This window comes from Octodon degus, unplaced genomic scaffold, assembly GCF_000260255.1.
Source record: "Octodon degus isolate 3935 unplaced genomic scaffold, OctDeg1.0 scaffold00083, whole genome shotgun sequence".
Lineage (NCBI taxonomy): Eukaryota > Metazoa > Chordata > Mammalia > Rodentia > Octodontidae > Octodon > Octodon degus.
The window spans coordinates 6,272,871-6,287,948 of record NW_004524659.1 but is presented as its reverse complement, the minus strand read 5'-3'; the positions used below and the strand labels follow the sequence as shown (position 1 = coordinate 6,287,948).

At 46.8% G+C, this 15,078-nt stretch overlaps 1 protein-coding gene across 1 annotated transcript in view; it reads left to right on the top strand.

Annotated features, from left to right (window-relative positions):
- Positions 1-10,315: 10,315 nt before the first annotated feature.
- The window catches only part of Cd22 (CD22 molecule), a 10,352-nt gene continuing 5,589 nt past the window's right edge, over positions 10,316-15,078 (top strand). Inside the window, exons 1-5 of the mRNA XM_023721446.1 lie at positions 10,316-10,334; positions 10,418-10,813; positions 11,825-12,133; positions 13,505-13,774; positions 13,900-14,163. Coding sequence (XP_023577214.1) covers positions 10,316-10,334; positions 10,418-10,813; positions 11,825-12,133; positions 13,505-13,774; positions 13,900-14,163 — 1,258 coding nt within the window. The remainder of the gene's footprint in view (positions 10,335-10,417; positions 10,814-11,824; positions 12,134-13,504; positions 13,775-13,899; positions 14,164-15,078) is intronic.

The window sequence follows — 15,078 nt, the reverse complement described above, 5'->3', positions numbered from 1 at the left end:
AGAGAGAGAGAGAGAGAGAGAGAGAGAGAGAGAGAGAGAGAGAGAGTTTCATGGGGTTCATAGACAGGATCAAAGTCCCACAAATGTTATGCAAAATTGGAAAGTTTGGGAAACAATAAAGGGATGAGGTTGGAAGGGCATCTTTCAGGGTGGACTAACGCCCCCAAGAGGAAACACAGCTTAGACTCAAAGTCACTTTCTCTTCCAGCTCCCCAATCCCACCAGAATCCAACAAGGGCTCTGCTCTGAGAGCGCCTCTATGTGCCAGGCCTGTGGGTAGCCCACTGAGAACCCCTCCCCTGCCCCTTGGAGCTGTCCCTGGGAGGCAGAGAGGAGGAACCAATGCAGGGATGAACACATTAGTGCATTCAGGTGGTGCGGGAAGGAAGGTTGAGTGTGCTGGGTCAGGCAAGGAAGAGGGGACAGTTGAGTGGAGACCAGAAGCTGGAGAGGGAGCTCCATGGGATTCTGGGAAATGTGGGACCAAGGAAAGCCAATGTCAAGGCAAAAGCCTGTGAGAAGAACATCCCTGCTGCATTTGTGGGACAAGAAGGAAACCAGCGAGCCATGGTGCTGGTGCACACTTGTAATCCCAGCACTCTGGGAGCCAGAGGCAGAAGGATTGCAAGTTTGAGCCCAGCCAGGGCAAAGAAGAACTTGTTTCAAAATAAAAAGTGGGAAAAGGGCTCAATACAAAGGCCCTGGGTTTGATCATCAGTACTACAAACAAGCAAATCCAAAGAAAACCAGTGAGTCTGAGCAGAGCGACAGAGCCTGTCCAGTGGAATAGGATCTCAGAGTGCCTGGAAGGCCACAGGCAGGACTTGGGCACTGACTCAGAGTGCATCGGGAAGCCCTGGAGGGTGGTACTGGAGGGGTCCAGGGCTTCGCAGACCCATTCGTGGCCAGGTGGGCAGTGAGCAAGGGGAGCTGCAGGAACAAGGAGAGAGCATAGAAGGCGGTGGCCTCTGCAGAGGAAGTAGTTGAGGATGGAGAGGAAGAGGCGCCAGGTAGGACCCGTGCCGGAGGAACCAATGCTCTGGAGGAGGGAAAGAGAGGAGCTAAAGATAACTGCCTCTGCTTGCTTAGATGCTAAAGAAAGCAGAAGGAGCAGGTTCGGTGGGCCCTAGGGACAGGAAAGACTAAGGGTATCTTCCCCTTGAGAAATACCAAGCCAAGCAAGAGAAATCCCCATGTCACACTTCTGAAATAGCAACTTACAGCGCAGAAGTCTAGAGACAGGGAGAGACATGGGAGATGCACTCTGCCTGGCCTGGAATAGAGGTGAGTGGGTCTCATGGCCTAAGAGGCAGGAGAGAAGAGTGGCCACGGGCAGGAGGCAGGACGCCCAGGCTGGGCTGTGGTCATGAGAGGCTTCTTTGTCCCACTCTCCTGCCAACTTCAGTTGGGTCTCAGAGGACTTTCTGTCAAACTCAGAGCAAGTGATGAGGTTCATAAACACAGCTGTCCTTACAGAGCTGTCACTTTATTACAGGTCTAGATGTCCCATGACTGGCACTGTGCAAAGTGCTTCACACACTTGTGACCATGCTAAGATCATCTTGCAACACCCCCATCAAGAGAGGAATGCCAGCGGCCACGCCATCCTTAAAGGGGAAACTGAGCAGATGTCACAGGTGACAGAGGGAGAACTGGGATTTGAACCCAGGTATCTTGTCTATGGCTTGGGTCACATGTGTGGTCTCAATGACCCTTGAGGAAGGCACTAGAATCATTCCTGTTACAGAGAAGGTGATAGCCAAGTCACCCAAAATGGAGAACTTCCCCTTCATTATAAGATAGATGGAAAGAAGAATGAGGGCATCCAAGCTGCCTGTCTCAGGAGTTCTGTCCCATCCAGGGCCTCCAGAAATCAGGTACAAGCCAAGAGCCTGTCACCCAGTTTCCTGCAGCTTCAGGACCCTCAGCAGTGCCTGCCATGGTGGCCAGCATCCTTCCAGGTGAGGAGCAGAGATTGCAATCCTGAAGGGTCCCATGCATGAGACATTTGGGACTGGACTCCCAGGCGTGAGGTTCCACACTGAGATTGCTGGCTGTTTTCTTATTAACCCTTCAATTTTGAAGTAATTATAGATGCAGGAAGTTGCAAGGATAGAACAGAGAGTTCTACCATGGTCCTCACCACGGCTCCTTCTTACATAATTATAGCACAATATCGAAACCAGGAACCTGACATTGGTATGGTGTGTGTGCAGCTCTATGTTGTTTTGTCATGTATGTAACCATCACCACCACAACCAAGATATAGAACCAGCTCATCACCACAAGACCTCTTTGTGTGACCTCCTACACACGTGTTCCCTCTCTCCTGCCATCTTTAATCCCTGGCCATCAGCAATCAGATCTTCATCTCTATAATTTTGTCATCTAAAGGATGTCATGCAGCGTGTGATCCCTTGAGGCTGGCTTTTTTCACTCATGATGACCTCCAGAATCTTCCATGTTGTTTTTGTTGCATGTACTGACACTTCCTTCCCCCTAGTCACTCTCATGTCTGCAAATTCCACCTCTCCAGATTCAACCAACTGTGGATTAAAAACATTCAAAAATAAAATTGCATCTGTACCAAAACGTGCTTTTTTTCTTGGCATTGTTCCCTAAGCAGTACAGTGCAACAACTATTTACCTCGTACTTATATTTTTTTAGGTATTAGTATTCTAGGGGGCTGGGGAGATGGCTCAGTGGAATAAGTGCTTCTCTGGCAAGCACAAGGGCCTGAGTTCAATCCCCGGTCCCAAAAAAAAAAAAAAGTATTCTAGAGGACTGGCCAGATAGCTCAGCGGATTAAAGTGTCTGCTTAGGCTTAGACAGTCACAGGGGCTGGGGGTTCGATCCCCAGGCCTGCCGTGCCAGCCCTGTCCCCTGGGGAGCACTGAGACTGGGCGTGGTGGTACACACCTGTAATCCCAGGGCTTGGGAGGCTGTGAACAGGAGGATCACTACGAGTTCGATTTACATGGTGAGACCCTGTAGACCCTGTACTAAATACATTAAAAAGAGAAGTATTCTAGAGATGATTTAAAATAGATAGGAGGGGCTGGTGAGATGGCTCAGTGGTCTAAAGCACCTACTTAGAACAAGCTAAGCAAAGCACAGGGACTGAGGTTCAATCCCCCAGCACCACATGCCAGCCAGCCCCGCCCCCTGGTGGGCTGAGCTGGCCACACACACACACACACACACACACACACACACACAAATAAATAAAATTAAAAAAAAAATAAAATAAAGTAGATAGGAGAGGCCTGGGATGTAGCTCAGTGGTATAGCACTTACCTAGTATGTGCAAAGCCCTAGATTTGATCCAAAGCACTACAGAAAAATAAAACTGTCCAGGAAGATGAGCCTAAGTTATGTGCAAACATCATGTCTTTTCATGCAAGGAAATTGAGCTTCTGCAGATCTTGGTGTCTGTTAGGACCCTCGGTCCCAGACATTGGAGAACGACTGTACTTCACAGAATACATACATCACTATTTAACCACTCACCTACTCAAGGACATGTTTTTAGGTTTTGGCTATTGCAAATAAAGCTATGGTGAATAATTTGTACAGGCATTGGAGTGGATATATGTTTTTATTTCCTGGGGGATAAAATGCTGAAGTATATAATAGATGGCTCACATGGTGAGTATATCTAGTTCAGTTTTTAAATAAACTGACAATGGTATTTTATACCATTTGTGCCATTTTACTTTCCCATGAGTGATGTATGAACAACCCAGGCTCACAGCATCCTCAGTAGCATTTGGTGTTGCTATTGTTTTTTTTTTATTTGAATAGGTACATATTGATATCTTGTTATGATCTTAATTTGTTTTTTATTAATGACCAGTGAGGTTGAAATCTTTTTTTTTTTTTTGAAATTTTATTTAGTGTGTGTGTGTGTGTGTGTGTGTGTGTGGCCAGCTCAGCCCACCAGGGGGCGGGGCTGGCTGGCATGTGGTGCTGGGGGATTGAACCTCAGTCCCTGTGCTTTGCTTAGCTTGTTCTAAGTAGGTGCTTTAGACCACTGAGCCATCTCACCAGCCCCTCCATGTGCTTATTGCCACCTGTATATGCTGTTCCTGAAATGTTTCTTCATGTGCTTTCCCTTTTTTTTTTTTTTCCCCAGTATTGGGCACCAGACCCAGAGCCTCATCATGCATGCTAGAGAAATGTTCTACCACTGAGCTATATCTGCAGCCCCTTTTAAATTGGATTGCGTTTTATTATGTGTTAATAGTTTTTCTGGGATATAATTAACATATGCACAGCACATCTATCTAAAGTGTGGGAGTCAATGGTTTTAAATATATTAACTGAGTTATGAAACCATTACTATGAGTTTAGGGCATTTAACTTCCTCCCAATAATTCTACACCCATTAGGACCCATCACTCACTTCCTCTCCACCTGCAGCCCTAGGCAAACCCTAAATGTACTTTCTGTTTCTACAGACTTTCCTTTTCTGAACATTTCATATAAGCAGAATCATAAAAATGTAGCATTTTGTGATTGGTTTCTTTCACCTAATATTCCAAGGTCTATCGTATTGTGGAAACTATTACAAGTACCTCACAATTTTTTTGTTGCCAAATATTTCATTGTATGGATCTGCCAAATTTTATTTATTCATTTGCCACTTGAGGGACATCTGGGTTGAGCTTCTTTTTGGCTCTCACAATGATGGTGCTATGAACATTTGTGTTCAACTTTTCGGTGGACATGCTTCATTTCCTGTGTGTGGGAGTGGGGCTGTTAAGTGTCGCAGCAACAGCATGCTTAAAATTTTGAGGATCTTGCTGGACAATTTTATACTTCTATAGCAAAATATAAAAGTTTCAGTTTCTGCACATGCTCTCCAGCACTTGACGTTGCTATACTTAAAAAAAAAATATTGTTGCTTTAATATGTATGTCATAGTGGTATCTCATTGTGGTCTTGGTATGCATTTGCCTAAAAAGGCTAGTGATGCTGAACATTTTTCATGTGATTGTTTTTAATCTGTCTGTCCTCACAGGTGAAACACTTCTTTGTGTCTTTTGCCCATCTTCGAGTTAGAGTGTGTGATTTTTCACGTGGCGTTTGAGAACTCTTCACGTATTCATTCTACAATGAGTCTTTTGAGGTATATAGTTTGCAAACTTCTTCTCCGAGTCGTCATTTTCTTAGTGGCATCTTTCACAGCGCCCAAATTTTTAATTCTGATGAAGCCTAGCTTATTAATTTTTCAGGGTCATGCTTTTGGGGTCATGTTCAAGAATGTATCATCAATCCCTAGGTTCTGAAGACTTTTTGAGGAGCCTCTAACCTATTTTCTACAATAGTTGTGCTAACTTACATTCCCAACAACCCCATGTGAACGCTCTCTCCTCTGTGTCATTGCCAGCTTTTGTCCTTTTTCCTAATATCCATTCTTACTGGAGTGAGGTGACATGAGGTGAGGTGATAGCTCATTATGGTTTGGATTTGCGTTTTCTCTGATGCTTAGTGACACGGGAGCATTTTCCACACACCTCTTAGCCATTTGGATGTCTTCTTTTTTTCTTTCTTTCTTTCTTTCTTTCTTCTTTCTTTCTTTCTTTCTTTCTTTCTTTCTTTCTTTCGTGTGTGTGGCCAGCTCAGCCCACCAGGGGGTGGGGCTGGCTGGCTGGCATGTGGTGCTGGGGGATTGAACCATGGTCCCCGTGCTTTGCTTAGCTTAGCTTGTTCTAAGTAGGTGCTTTAGACCACTGAGCCATCTCACCAGCCCTGGATGTCTTTTTTAAGAAGCATCTATTTAATTCTATTACCCATTTTTAAGTCAGCTCATTTGTTTTTTTGTTTTGTTTTTGCTATTGAGTTGCTGGAGTTCCTTATATATTTTGATTACTGACCCCTTCAAATGTATAGCTGGTAAATGTTTTCTCCCATGCTGCAGATTGTCTCTTGAGTCTGATGATGGTTCTTTTTTCTGGGCAGCTTTTCAGTTTGGTGAAAACTCACCTATCTGTCCTTTGCTTTGCGTCCTGTGCTTTTGTCACCCTGTCCAAAAAGTTCCTTGTCCTTTCCAATGTCTTGAGACATTTCTCCCAGAAACTGGTTTCAGTTCTTACACTTAATTTGGTTTTTTATTAATGTATTTATTGTGGTCAGCTCAACTGGGGGCAGGGCTGGCATTACATGTATTGCCAGGGATCAAACCTCAGTCCCTGTATGTGCCTAAGCTTGCCTGTGCAAGAGCTTTAGTCTGCTGAGCTACCTCGCCAGCCCCTCACTTAATTCATTTTTAGCTGGTTTTTTTTTAACCTAATCTCCCTAGCACCACTTATTTAAATAACTGCCAATAGTCTTAAAACCTTTGATAAAAATCAGTTAGCTATAGGTACATGCAATTACTTATGGACTCTGTACTTTGTTCATCGGTCTGTGTGTAAGTTTTTATGTCAATGCCATACATTTTTATGTAAAAAACTCAACATCATTAACTTTGGTTATTTTATCTTTGTAGCATATTTTGTACTTTAAAAAAATCATGGGGGCTGGTGAGATGGCTCAGTGGAATAAGCGCTTCCCTGGCAAGCGCAAGGGCCTGAGTTCAATCCCCGGTTCTGCAAAAAAAAAAAAAAAAAAAAATCATTTATTTATTTGGTACAGGGTCTCATTGTGCACCTTGAACTTGTAGTGATCTTCCTGTCTCACACTCCTCAGTGCTGGGATTACAGGTGTGCACTACCATGCTTGGTCTCGGTGGCCTCCATGGTGTGCCCAGCATGACATGCAGTACTGGGGATTGAACCCAGGTCCTTGCACTTGCCAGGCAGGTGCTTAGATGCCCGAGCTATCTCCCTGGCCTGTAGCATATTTTGAAGTCAGGAAGTATGTTGTCTCCAGCTTTGTCTTTTCTTCTTTTCTAAAGTATTCAGCACTTAAATTTCCCTCTTGTGCTTCAGTTGTATCCTCCCCCAAAAGCAGTATGTTCTCTTTTCATTTTTCTTTCAGTTCAATATATTTTTATATTTCCTTTGAGAATTCTCCTTTGGCCCATGTGTTATTTGGAGGTAGTTTGTTCAGTTTTCAAGTGTTTAAGGATTTTCCTGTTATTTCTCTATTATTCATATCTAATTTGATTCGCTTATGGTTAGAAAACATACTCTGTACACTTTAAATTATTTTAAATTTCTGAGGCTTATTTTATTTTAAAATTTATTTATTTATTTTGTGTGTGTGTGGCCAGTTCAGCCCACCAGAGGGTGGGGCTGGCTGGCATGTGGTACTGGGGATTGAACCGCAGTCCCTGTGCTTTTGCTTAGCTTAGCTTGTTCTAAGTAGGTGCTTTAGACCACTGAGCCATCTCACCAGCCCCTCTGAGGCTTATTTTATTGTCCTAGATATAATTCATCTTGCTATGTACTCTATATTCTTGAAAAACAATATGTATTATGCTGCTGTTGAGGGGATGGTTCTAAGTATTTTGATTAAATTCATTGGTTGATGGTGTTGTTGGGCTCTCATAGATCCTTGCTAATTTTCCACCTAGTCTACCAATTATTGAGGCCATTGCAGCAAGGTCAGCTGGAACGCTGATCTAATACTAAAAATCCACATGCTGAAACTAAGACCTGGCCATGGGTGCTCAAGGGCTCCTTCCTGACTGACTCTGAGCTCGTGTCCCGTCTACCGCCTCTAAGACCGGATCGAAATCTCTGTGGTCACCCTCAGAGCCACAGAGAGGCAGGGGGTGTGGCCAAGAAGGGTCACAATCAGTCACAAGAAGCTCCACTGTACTTCTGTTTTCACTCTTAGATGCTGCAGGGTCCTTGAAGACAGAAGACATCAGGAAACAGGTAAAAACTATCTTCTTTTTTCTTGAATTCAGCACATGAAGCAGAATGGCCACTCTGTGGCGGATGCAGTTCCTAGAGGTGGGAGCAGAGCATGGATTGTCCTTGTTGCTCTTGCTGTGTTACAGCAGGCTGTAGCTGGACTCCTGGCTTTGAGAAAGGCTTAGGGAGTCTTCTGAGGACAGGGTTGGTCACCGGGTGCCTAGGAGTGAAGAGTGGCATCCAGGAAGCTGGCTCACAGGCCTGGCAAGGCCTGCAGTGGGCAGAGCACAGATCTAGACAACATGCCCTGGCTTTGAGCTTTGTGCCTAATGGTTCGGGCTTCCATCCCCAGCTGCCTCCTCAGCTCTCTGCTTCTCAGGCATGTTTCCCCTTTTCTAGTGTATATGCTGCCCAAGGAAGCACATGGCTCCCTTCTCTTATGCTTCAGAGCCTGCCCATGCTGGTTAGGCATGCAGGCCTTCTCCGGAATTGCCCCCTCTGGTAAAGATCTGGCCCTGCAATCTTGCAAAGCTTTTGGCAGATAAGGTAATACAGAGCTCATGGACAAAGACGGGTGGGCAGTGTACTACACTCCAGCTCTCGTGTTTGGAGATTGATGATGCATATGGAGCAGCGATGGTGAACCTTTTAGAGCTTTCAATGACACAAACATGCGTGTTATGACATGCGTGTCATAGGATCACCATCACTGATATAGAGCTTTTTCAAGGTTTGAAAAGTCTTTTGGAAACGAATCTTGCTTAACTTTTTAATGCAGCTTTCCCCAAGTGATTTTGATGACTTTTCTTTTGTGTGTGAAACATTGTTAGCACCTGCAGACCTGAGGAGAGTTCTGCCTGGGAGTATCTCACCTGGCTTCATCCCGCACATCCTAACCCATGTTCAGGACAGGTCCGTCCCTAACACTGGGGACAGAGCCCCCTCGTGCTTTCAGCCAGCAGCTTAGCTTTCCTCACAGCTGGTACCAGACAGCCAATAGCCCTCAGCGTGTAGCCTGCAGCCCAGGGAGACAAGCAGCCAGAGGGGGTCACTGATGCGATGCTGATGTGGGAAATGTTGGTGAGGTGGGTGGAAAGAACACGGGTCTGTGCTGACACCGGAGACACACTCTGTGAGCACATCCTGTCCGGGCTCTCTGGGGGCCAGCTCAGAGGTGACAACCATATAAAAAGGGACTTAAATTTAGCTCTATGTAAATGTAACTCTGTGTAGAAGTGTAAGCTTGTTAAAAAGAGAGAGAGACAGAGACACAGACAGAGAGAGAGCATCTTTTGCAAATTGGTGGCCCCACGGCTGCCTTCAGTCCACAAATAAGTCCTATTGACTGGTACTCTGCCCACTTCCTGGCCTTGGGGTTGAACCCAGAACATGCATTCTGTGTTACATCCTCAGCTATTTTTTATTTTGAGAGAAATTCTGGCTAAGTTGCTAAGCTGTCTGGGCTGAGCTCGAACTCACAGTCTTCCTGCTTCTCAGCCTCTGAGAGTGGTGAAGTGGTAGGTGCGCAGCAGTCATCACACCTCGTGATCATACCTGGTGTGTATTGTTTTCAAGGCAGGGGTATCCCATGAAAATCCAGTTTCTTCTCCTGAGAGCAGCAGAAGTTCAGACAGCACTGAGCCCCTTTTTTTTTTTTTTTTTTTTTTTGGCGGAACCAGGGATTGAACTCAGACCCTTGCGCTTGCTAGGGAAGCGCTTATTCCACTGAGCCATCTCCCCGGCCCCTAAGCCCCTATTCTGACTTGGCTGTCGCTGGCTGAACTGAGATAGCTCCCACCTGGAGACTAGACAGGACTTTCGTCTTGATGACTGATGTTTCTACCCAGTCCCTGGGGCACCTGTGTGGATCCCTTGGCCTAAGAGCTTCCCTTTCCCTCTAAATGTTCTCCTGGTTTCTTCTGTCATGAATGGTTTTAGAATGATTTTTTTAACCTCATTTTGATCATGACTCTGTTCTTTGTAAACCCCCCCACGAGTGGCCTCTAGGAAAGATCCCTGTTGCCCAGTGCATGGGCTGGGCAGTCTGAGGGTTGGGCAGGAAGTTCAGACAAGAACAGGTGAATGAGTGAATGGATGGGAGGAAGAGAGAGGAAGGAACCAAGCGGAAGTAAGCTCTTGCCCTGAAGGACAAGCTCACCAACCCAGCAAAGGGATCCCCAGTTGTACACCCCACAATGCAACCAGATGTAGCCCCAAGGTCAGGAGAAAGGGGCCAGAGCTCCGTGTGTGGGCGAGAAGTCAATAACCAGATGGCTGAAAGACAAACTCTTTCCCGCTCAGACTCCTGCCAGACGGGACGCCATGCATCTCCTGGGCTCCGGGCTCCTGCTGCTCCTGTGGCCAGGCAGGTATCTGGGTTCTGGAGTGTCAGAGGGCACAGGAGAAGGAGGGCAGATCTGGGCCAGAGGAGTGGAGTGCAGTGACGGGAAGGCAGCGTGCACACGGAGAGAAAGAGTCGTGCTGTCTGCCCTGTCTCATTCTTCCCATGTACGGCATCCGCCCCTGTGTGCACAGAGGGTCTCTCATTCTTTTGAAAACTTTCCACAGCCCCTCAGTAACACTTTCTGATCATTGTTATGGGTTTCAGCGTACTTGGCCTTCTGCGATTCTATTGAATGGACATTTAAACACCCCAAAACTATCTACGCCTGGGAGGGGGCTTGCGTCTGGATTCCCTGCACATTCAAAAACAAACAAAATAAGGAGCTCCTGGATAACTTCACACTGTACCACAATCCTGTGTACATCGATGAGGCCAAAGTCTTCAATGGGACTCTTCTCTATAAGAAGACAGGGACAGAGGAGATCTTTTCTCAAGATCAGAGGGTGAAAAAGACAGAAAATAATTGTACCCTGAGCATCAACCCAGTGTTCGTCCGTGACAGTGGCAAGCTGGGGATGAGGGTGACGTGGAAAAAAGACAAAGAGGAAAAAGATGAAGAGGCAGACAGATGGATGAATTATGTGTTCCTCAATGTCTCCAGTAAGACCTTGGGACAGGGATGCTCTGATTTAGCAGAGGGCAAGGCGGGAGGTGGGAAACACCCGACTCCTGGGACAGGGGTCACAAACTGAGTTTTTGCAGAGGTCAGGCTGGGATGCAAGTGACATGGGCAGCACAAGATGGGGCTGTGGTCATCTGTGGCCAGAGCACTTGGCCCACCTCAGGTGCCTCATTGGCTCTCATCTTCTGCCCATTCTGGAATCTGGGTTCCAGCTTGTGAGATCTTTTGATCTTTCAAGAAAGGATAGAGACCCAGATTTTTAAGCAAACTCCTCATATGTATTAGTGTAGTTGGCCAATTCTGATCAGCCCCTCAATGCTAGATGACTCCGGGGCAGGGAGATGAACTATCAGGTAGGGCCAGGGGCTTAGGCACTATAGCATGTGGTCACTCTACCTCATGGCCTGTTTGTCCAGTTGTCAGTGATAAGCAACCCTGTGTTTGGTGAAAGATTCTGCCTCAGTCCTGCCGTCTGAAGGGTGATCCAGCCCGGGGCAAGCAAGCTGCACAGCGCACCACCCTACTAAAGGGAAGCTGTGTTTGAGGGTTTCCAAAACTGAGGCCATCACACAAGTATGAGTGTGTTATCAAAGCTAAGAAATGCATGTTGAACTAAATGGACCAAATTCAGAGTGGTGGGAAGAATGATCTTGAAACCATGGAGAAAGTAATCATCAGGGGGCCAGGGAGATGGCTCAGTGGAATTAAGTGCTTCCCTGGCAAGCGCCAAGGGTCTGAATTCAATCCCCGGTTCTGGAAAAAAAAAAAAAAAAGCAATCATCAGGAAATGAAACTAAAGTAAACTTCCGCAGAGACACTTAGTATCTCCAGGGGTTCCCAGAGCATATTTTAGGCTGACAAGGAGGTGGATGAGCTGGCAAGGTATTCCTACAAGGATTGTTTGAGGCAGGTGCACTAACGGTGAACAACTAGTGTGTCCATGGGTCCCTAACTTCCCAAGCCCCCAGCATCTCCCGGCTCTTTTGCAGAAACCACTCCTCCACCTCAGATCGGGCTCTCCTCTTCAAGAATGCAGGAGGATGAGTCAGTCACTGCCACCTGCTTGCTGGATTTTGCCTGCTTTCAGTACGACATCCAGTTGCGTTGGTCCCTGGAGGAGCCCCACCATACCTTCCGTTCCACTGACATCTCCACCACCCTTTCCACTGAGAAAATCTCCACCGTGAGCAAGCTCCAGTTCCAGCCCCAGTGGACTCACCATGGGAAGACCCTAAGATGCGAGGTCCTGCATTCTTCCACAGTGCTCTCTAAGAATATGGTGCAGCTGGATGTGAAGTGTGAGTCTCCCTGATGAGTTTCTCTATCTTCCCCTGGGAAGGATTCTGTCCTTGTTACCTTCTCCCCAGCCACTCACTGGGCCCCACCAAGAGTAAGAGGAGAGGGGTGCAAGATCAGCCTGTGGTTGGTCACCAAAGGGACTGACCCAGTCTCGTCCCCTGTACCCTTTGTCAGCCCTGGCATTGAGGATACAAATTCATTTTGTCTCTGCTTTGGCCCAGCAGAATGAAGCAGTCTCTTCTTCAGCCACAGCATGCTTGGGGGATCATCCACTCAGATTTCTTTGTTCCTCCTAAAGGAGATATTTTTCATAACTCATTCATTCATTTTCATTCAATAAATATTTACTGCTGATTTACCAGGCACCAGAACTTCCTGTGGCTGCCAGCTGGGAGAAGAGTAGAGCTAGTAGAACAAAAAAAGCACAAATACTAAGGCTTGAGGAGGGGGTTTGGCTGTCAGCAAGATGGCCAAAAGGCCAGAGAGGTTGAAGTTCACTGCCTTTGAGGGTCATACAGTAGGAGAGGAGATGGAGGATGCAGGACATTAGGTCTTCTGAGCTGCAGGAAGATTCACAGAGAAATACTCTAGTAAAACCACAACCAATGGCATGCATATTGAGAAAAATATACAGCAGGGTGAGGGTGATGGATGGAAACTTTTCTGAAGAAGGCAAGTGCTTAGGCTGATTGAAAGATGGGAAAGACTAGGTCAGAAGAGCATTTCAGGGAGAGAAAAAAATCAAGTATTCGCCTGTAATCCCAGCAATCTGGGAGGCTGAGGCAGGGGGATTGTTCTTTCAAGCCAAGCTTGGGAACTTAGCAATTTAACCAAATCTTGTTTCAAAACTTTAAAAAAAAAAATTTTTTTTTTGAAGGGTGGGAGAAGTAGTTCAGTGTACAGCCCTGGGTTCAACCCTAGTACTAAAAAAAGCACAAATAGTAAGACATGAGGAGGGGGCTTGGATGTCAGCGATGTGGCCTAATGGTCAGAGGGGTTGGAGTTCACTGCCTTTGAGGATCACAGGGTAGGAGAGGAGATGGAGGAGGCAGGACATTAGGTCTCCTGAGCTGCAGGAAGGGCTTTGGATTTCAGTCCTGTGTGGAATCTATTGGGTGGCTTCAAGCAGGGAGTGATACCTGATGGACAGTGTTAGGAATCCTGCTGGCTGCTGGTAGAGACCGGATGGTAGGGGACAGGGAAAAGGGAAAAGCAGAGAGATGAGTGGAGGCTGCGACAGTCCCCTGGGTTGACAAGAGAACCACAGCTTCAGGCCACTGCTTTATCAGAATTAGAGCACGGCCACTGCTCGCCACTTCCCACCCCGGGAGAGCCCCGTTCTCTCCCCGACTGCCCCTCTGTTCCTGCAGACTCTCCGAAGTTGAACATTGAAGTCTATCCCAGAGAAGCCACTGTCATGAAGGGGGAGTCTGTGAACATGACATGCAAGGTCACCAGCAGCAACCCAGAGCACGAGCACGAGACTATGTCCTGGCTCAAGGATGGCGTCCCCATGCAGGAGCAGCAGCCCACACTAATTCTGCCCAAAGTGACCAGGGAATCAGCAGGGACTTATCTCTGTCAGGCCTCCAACGCCGTGGGCCTGGGGAAGTCAAAAGAAGTGAAGCTCCAAGTGCGGTGTGAGCCTCCTTGGACCTGGCAGGGGAGGTTAGCGGGGCCCGCGAGAGGCCACAGCAAGGGCTGCCACGGCTGCTCCACAGAGTGCTGTCCTTACTTCCCCATTTGCCTCTGCCCCTTCTTCCAGATGCACCAGAACCTTCCACGGTTCATATCCACCCGTCACCCGCCACTGAGGGAGAATCAGTAGAGCTGCTTTGTGTCTCACTGGCCAATCCTCTGGCCGAACATTACACCTGGCACCACAATGGGAACGAAATGCTGGGAGAGACAGAAGAGAAAGTCCACATTTCCAAAGTTCACCTTGAGAATGCTGGGAATTATTCCTGCTCAGCAGAGAACATTTATGGCCACGGACAGAGCGGCCAGGGTGCGGAGCTGGATGTCCAGTGTGAGCAGGCACAGGCCCTCTGGCTCCTAGGAGAGAACAGGGGACTAGGGGAAGGAGAAGGGAAGATAGGATCCAGGGGACTCTTGGGTTCCTGCAATAAAATGCAGACAGAAGCCAGGGCCTCCTGACATAACAAAACTTCATGGAGATTTATTGTTCATTGTTGCATTCCTAGTACCTAGACCAGGGCTTGGGCCCTCAGTAGATGTTTGCTGAATGAAATGAATGAATGAATGAATGTTGATGTCAGGTCTCCCTGAGGAATATGGAAACATGGGGTCACCAGGCAGTGGTTCTGAAGATGATCTGAAAATTGAGGAAGTTGTCCTTGAAGACAACTGGGTCAAATGTCTCTTATTGTCAAATTACCTCCTTACTGGGTCAAATTACATCTTCCCTGTCAGAACTCTCCTGCACTGTGGATCTTTTTTTTTTTTTTTTCTCTTTTCTTTTTAATACTGGGGATTGAATCCAGGGCCATCCTAGTGCCTTTATTTTGAGATAAGGGCTCATTAAGTGACTAAGTTGCCCAGGCTGGACTCAAAGTGCAATCCTCTTGCCTCAGCTTCCCATAGTGCTGGGGTTACAGGTGTGTGTCACCACCTCAATCTGAATTTTGTCACTGAGTTGAGCCAAGGACAAAGAGAATCTATAAGTTTGATCCTTGGACCCTGAAATACCATGTGTGGTCAGGGGTGCCCCAACTTTTTATAGTGGGATTTAGGACAGCAGCAGCAGCACCGTTGGCTTTCTACACACCCACATTCCACTCTAAGGGCATTATCTTAGCTCAACCTTAGGAGAATCAGCTCTCTCAGGAACCCATTTGACAGACAAGTAAATGCCCAAAGGCCATAGTCTTGTAGCTGTAAGAAGCAGGGTCTGGCTCTAGAGTTATGATTTTTTTTTTTTTTT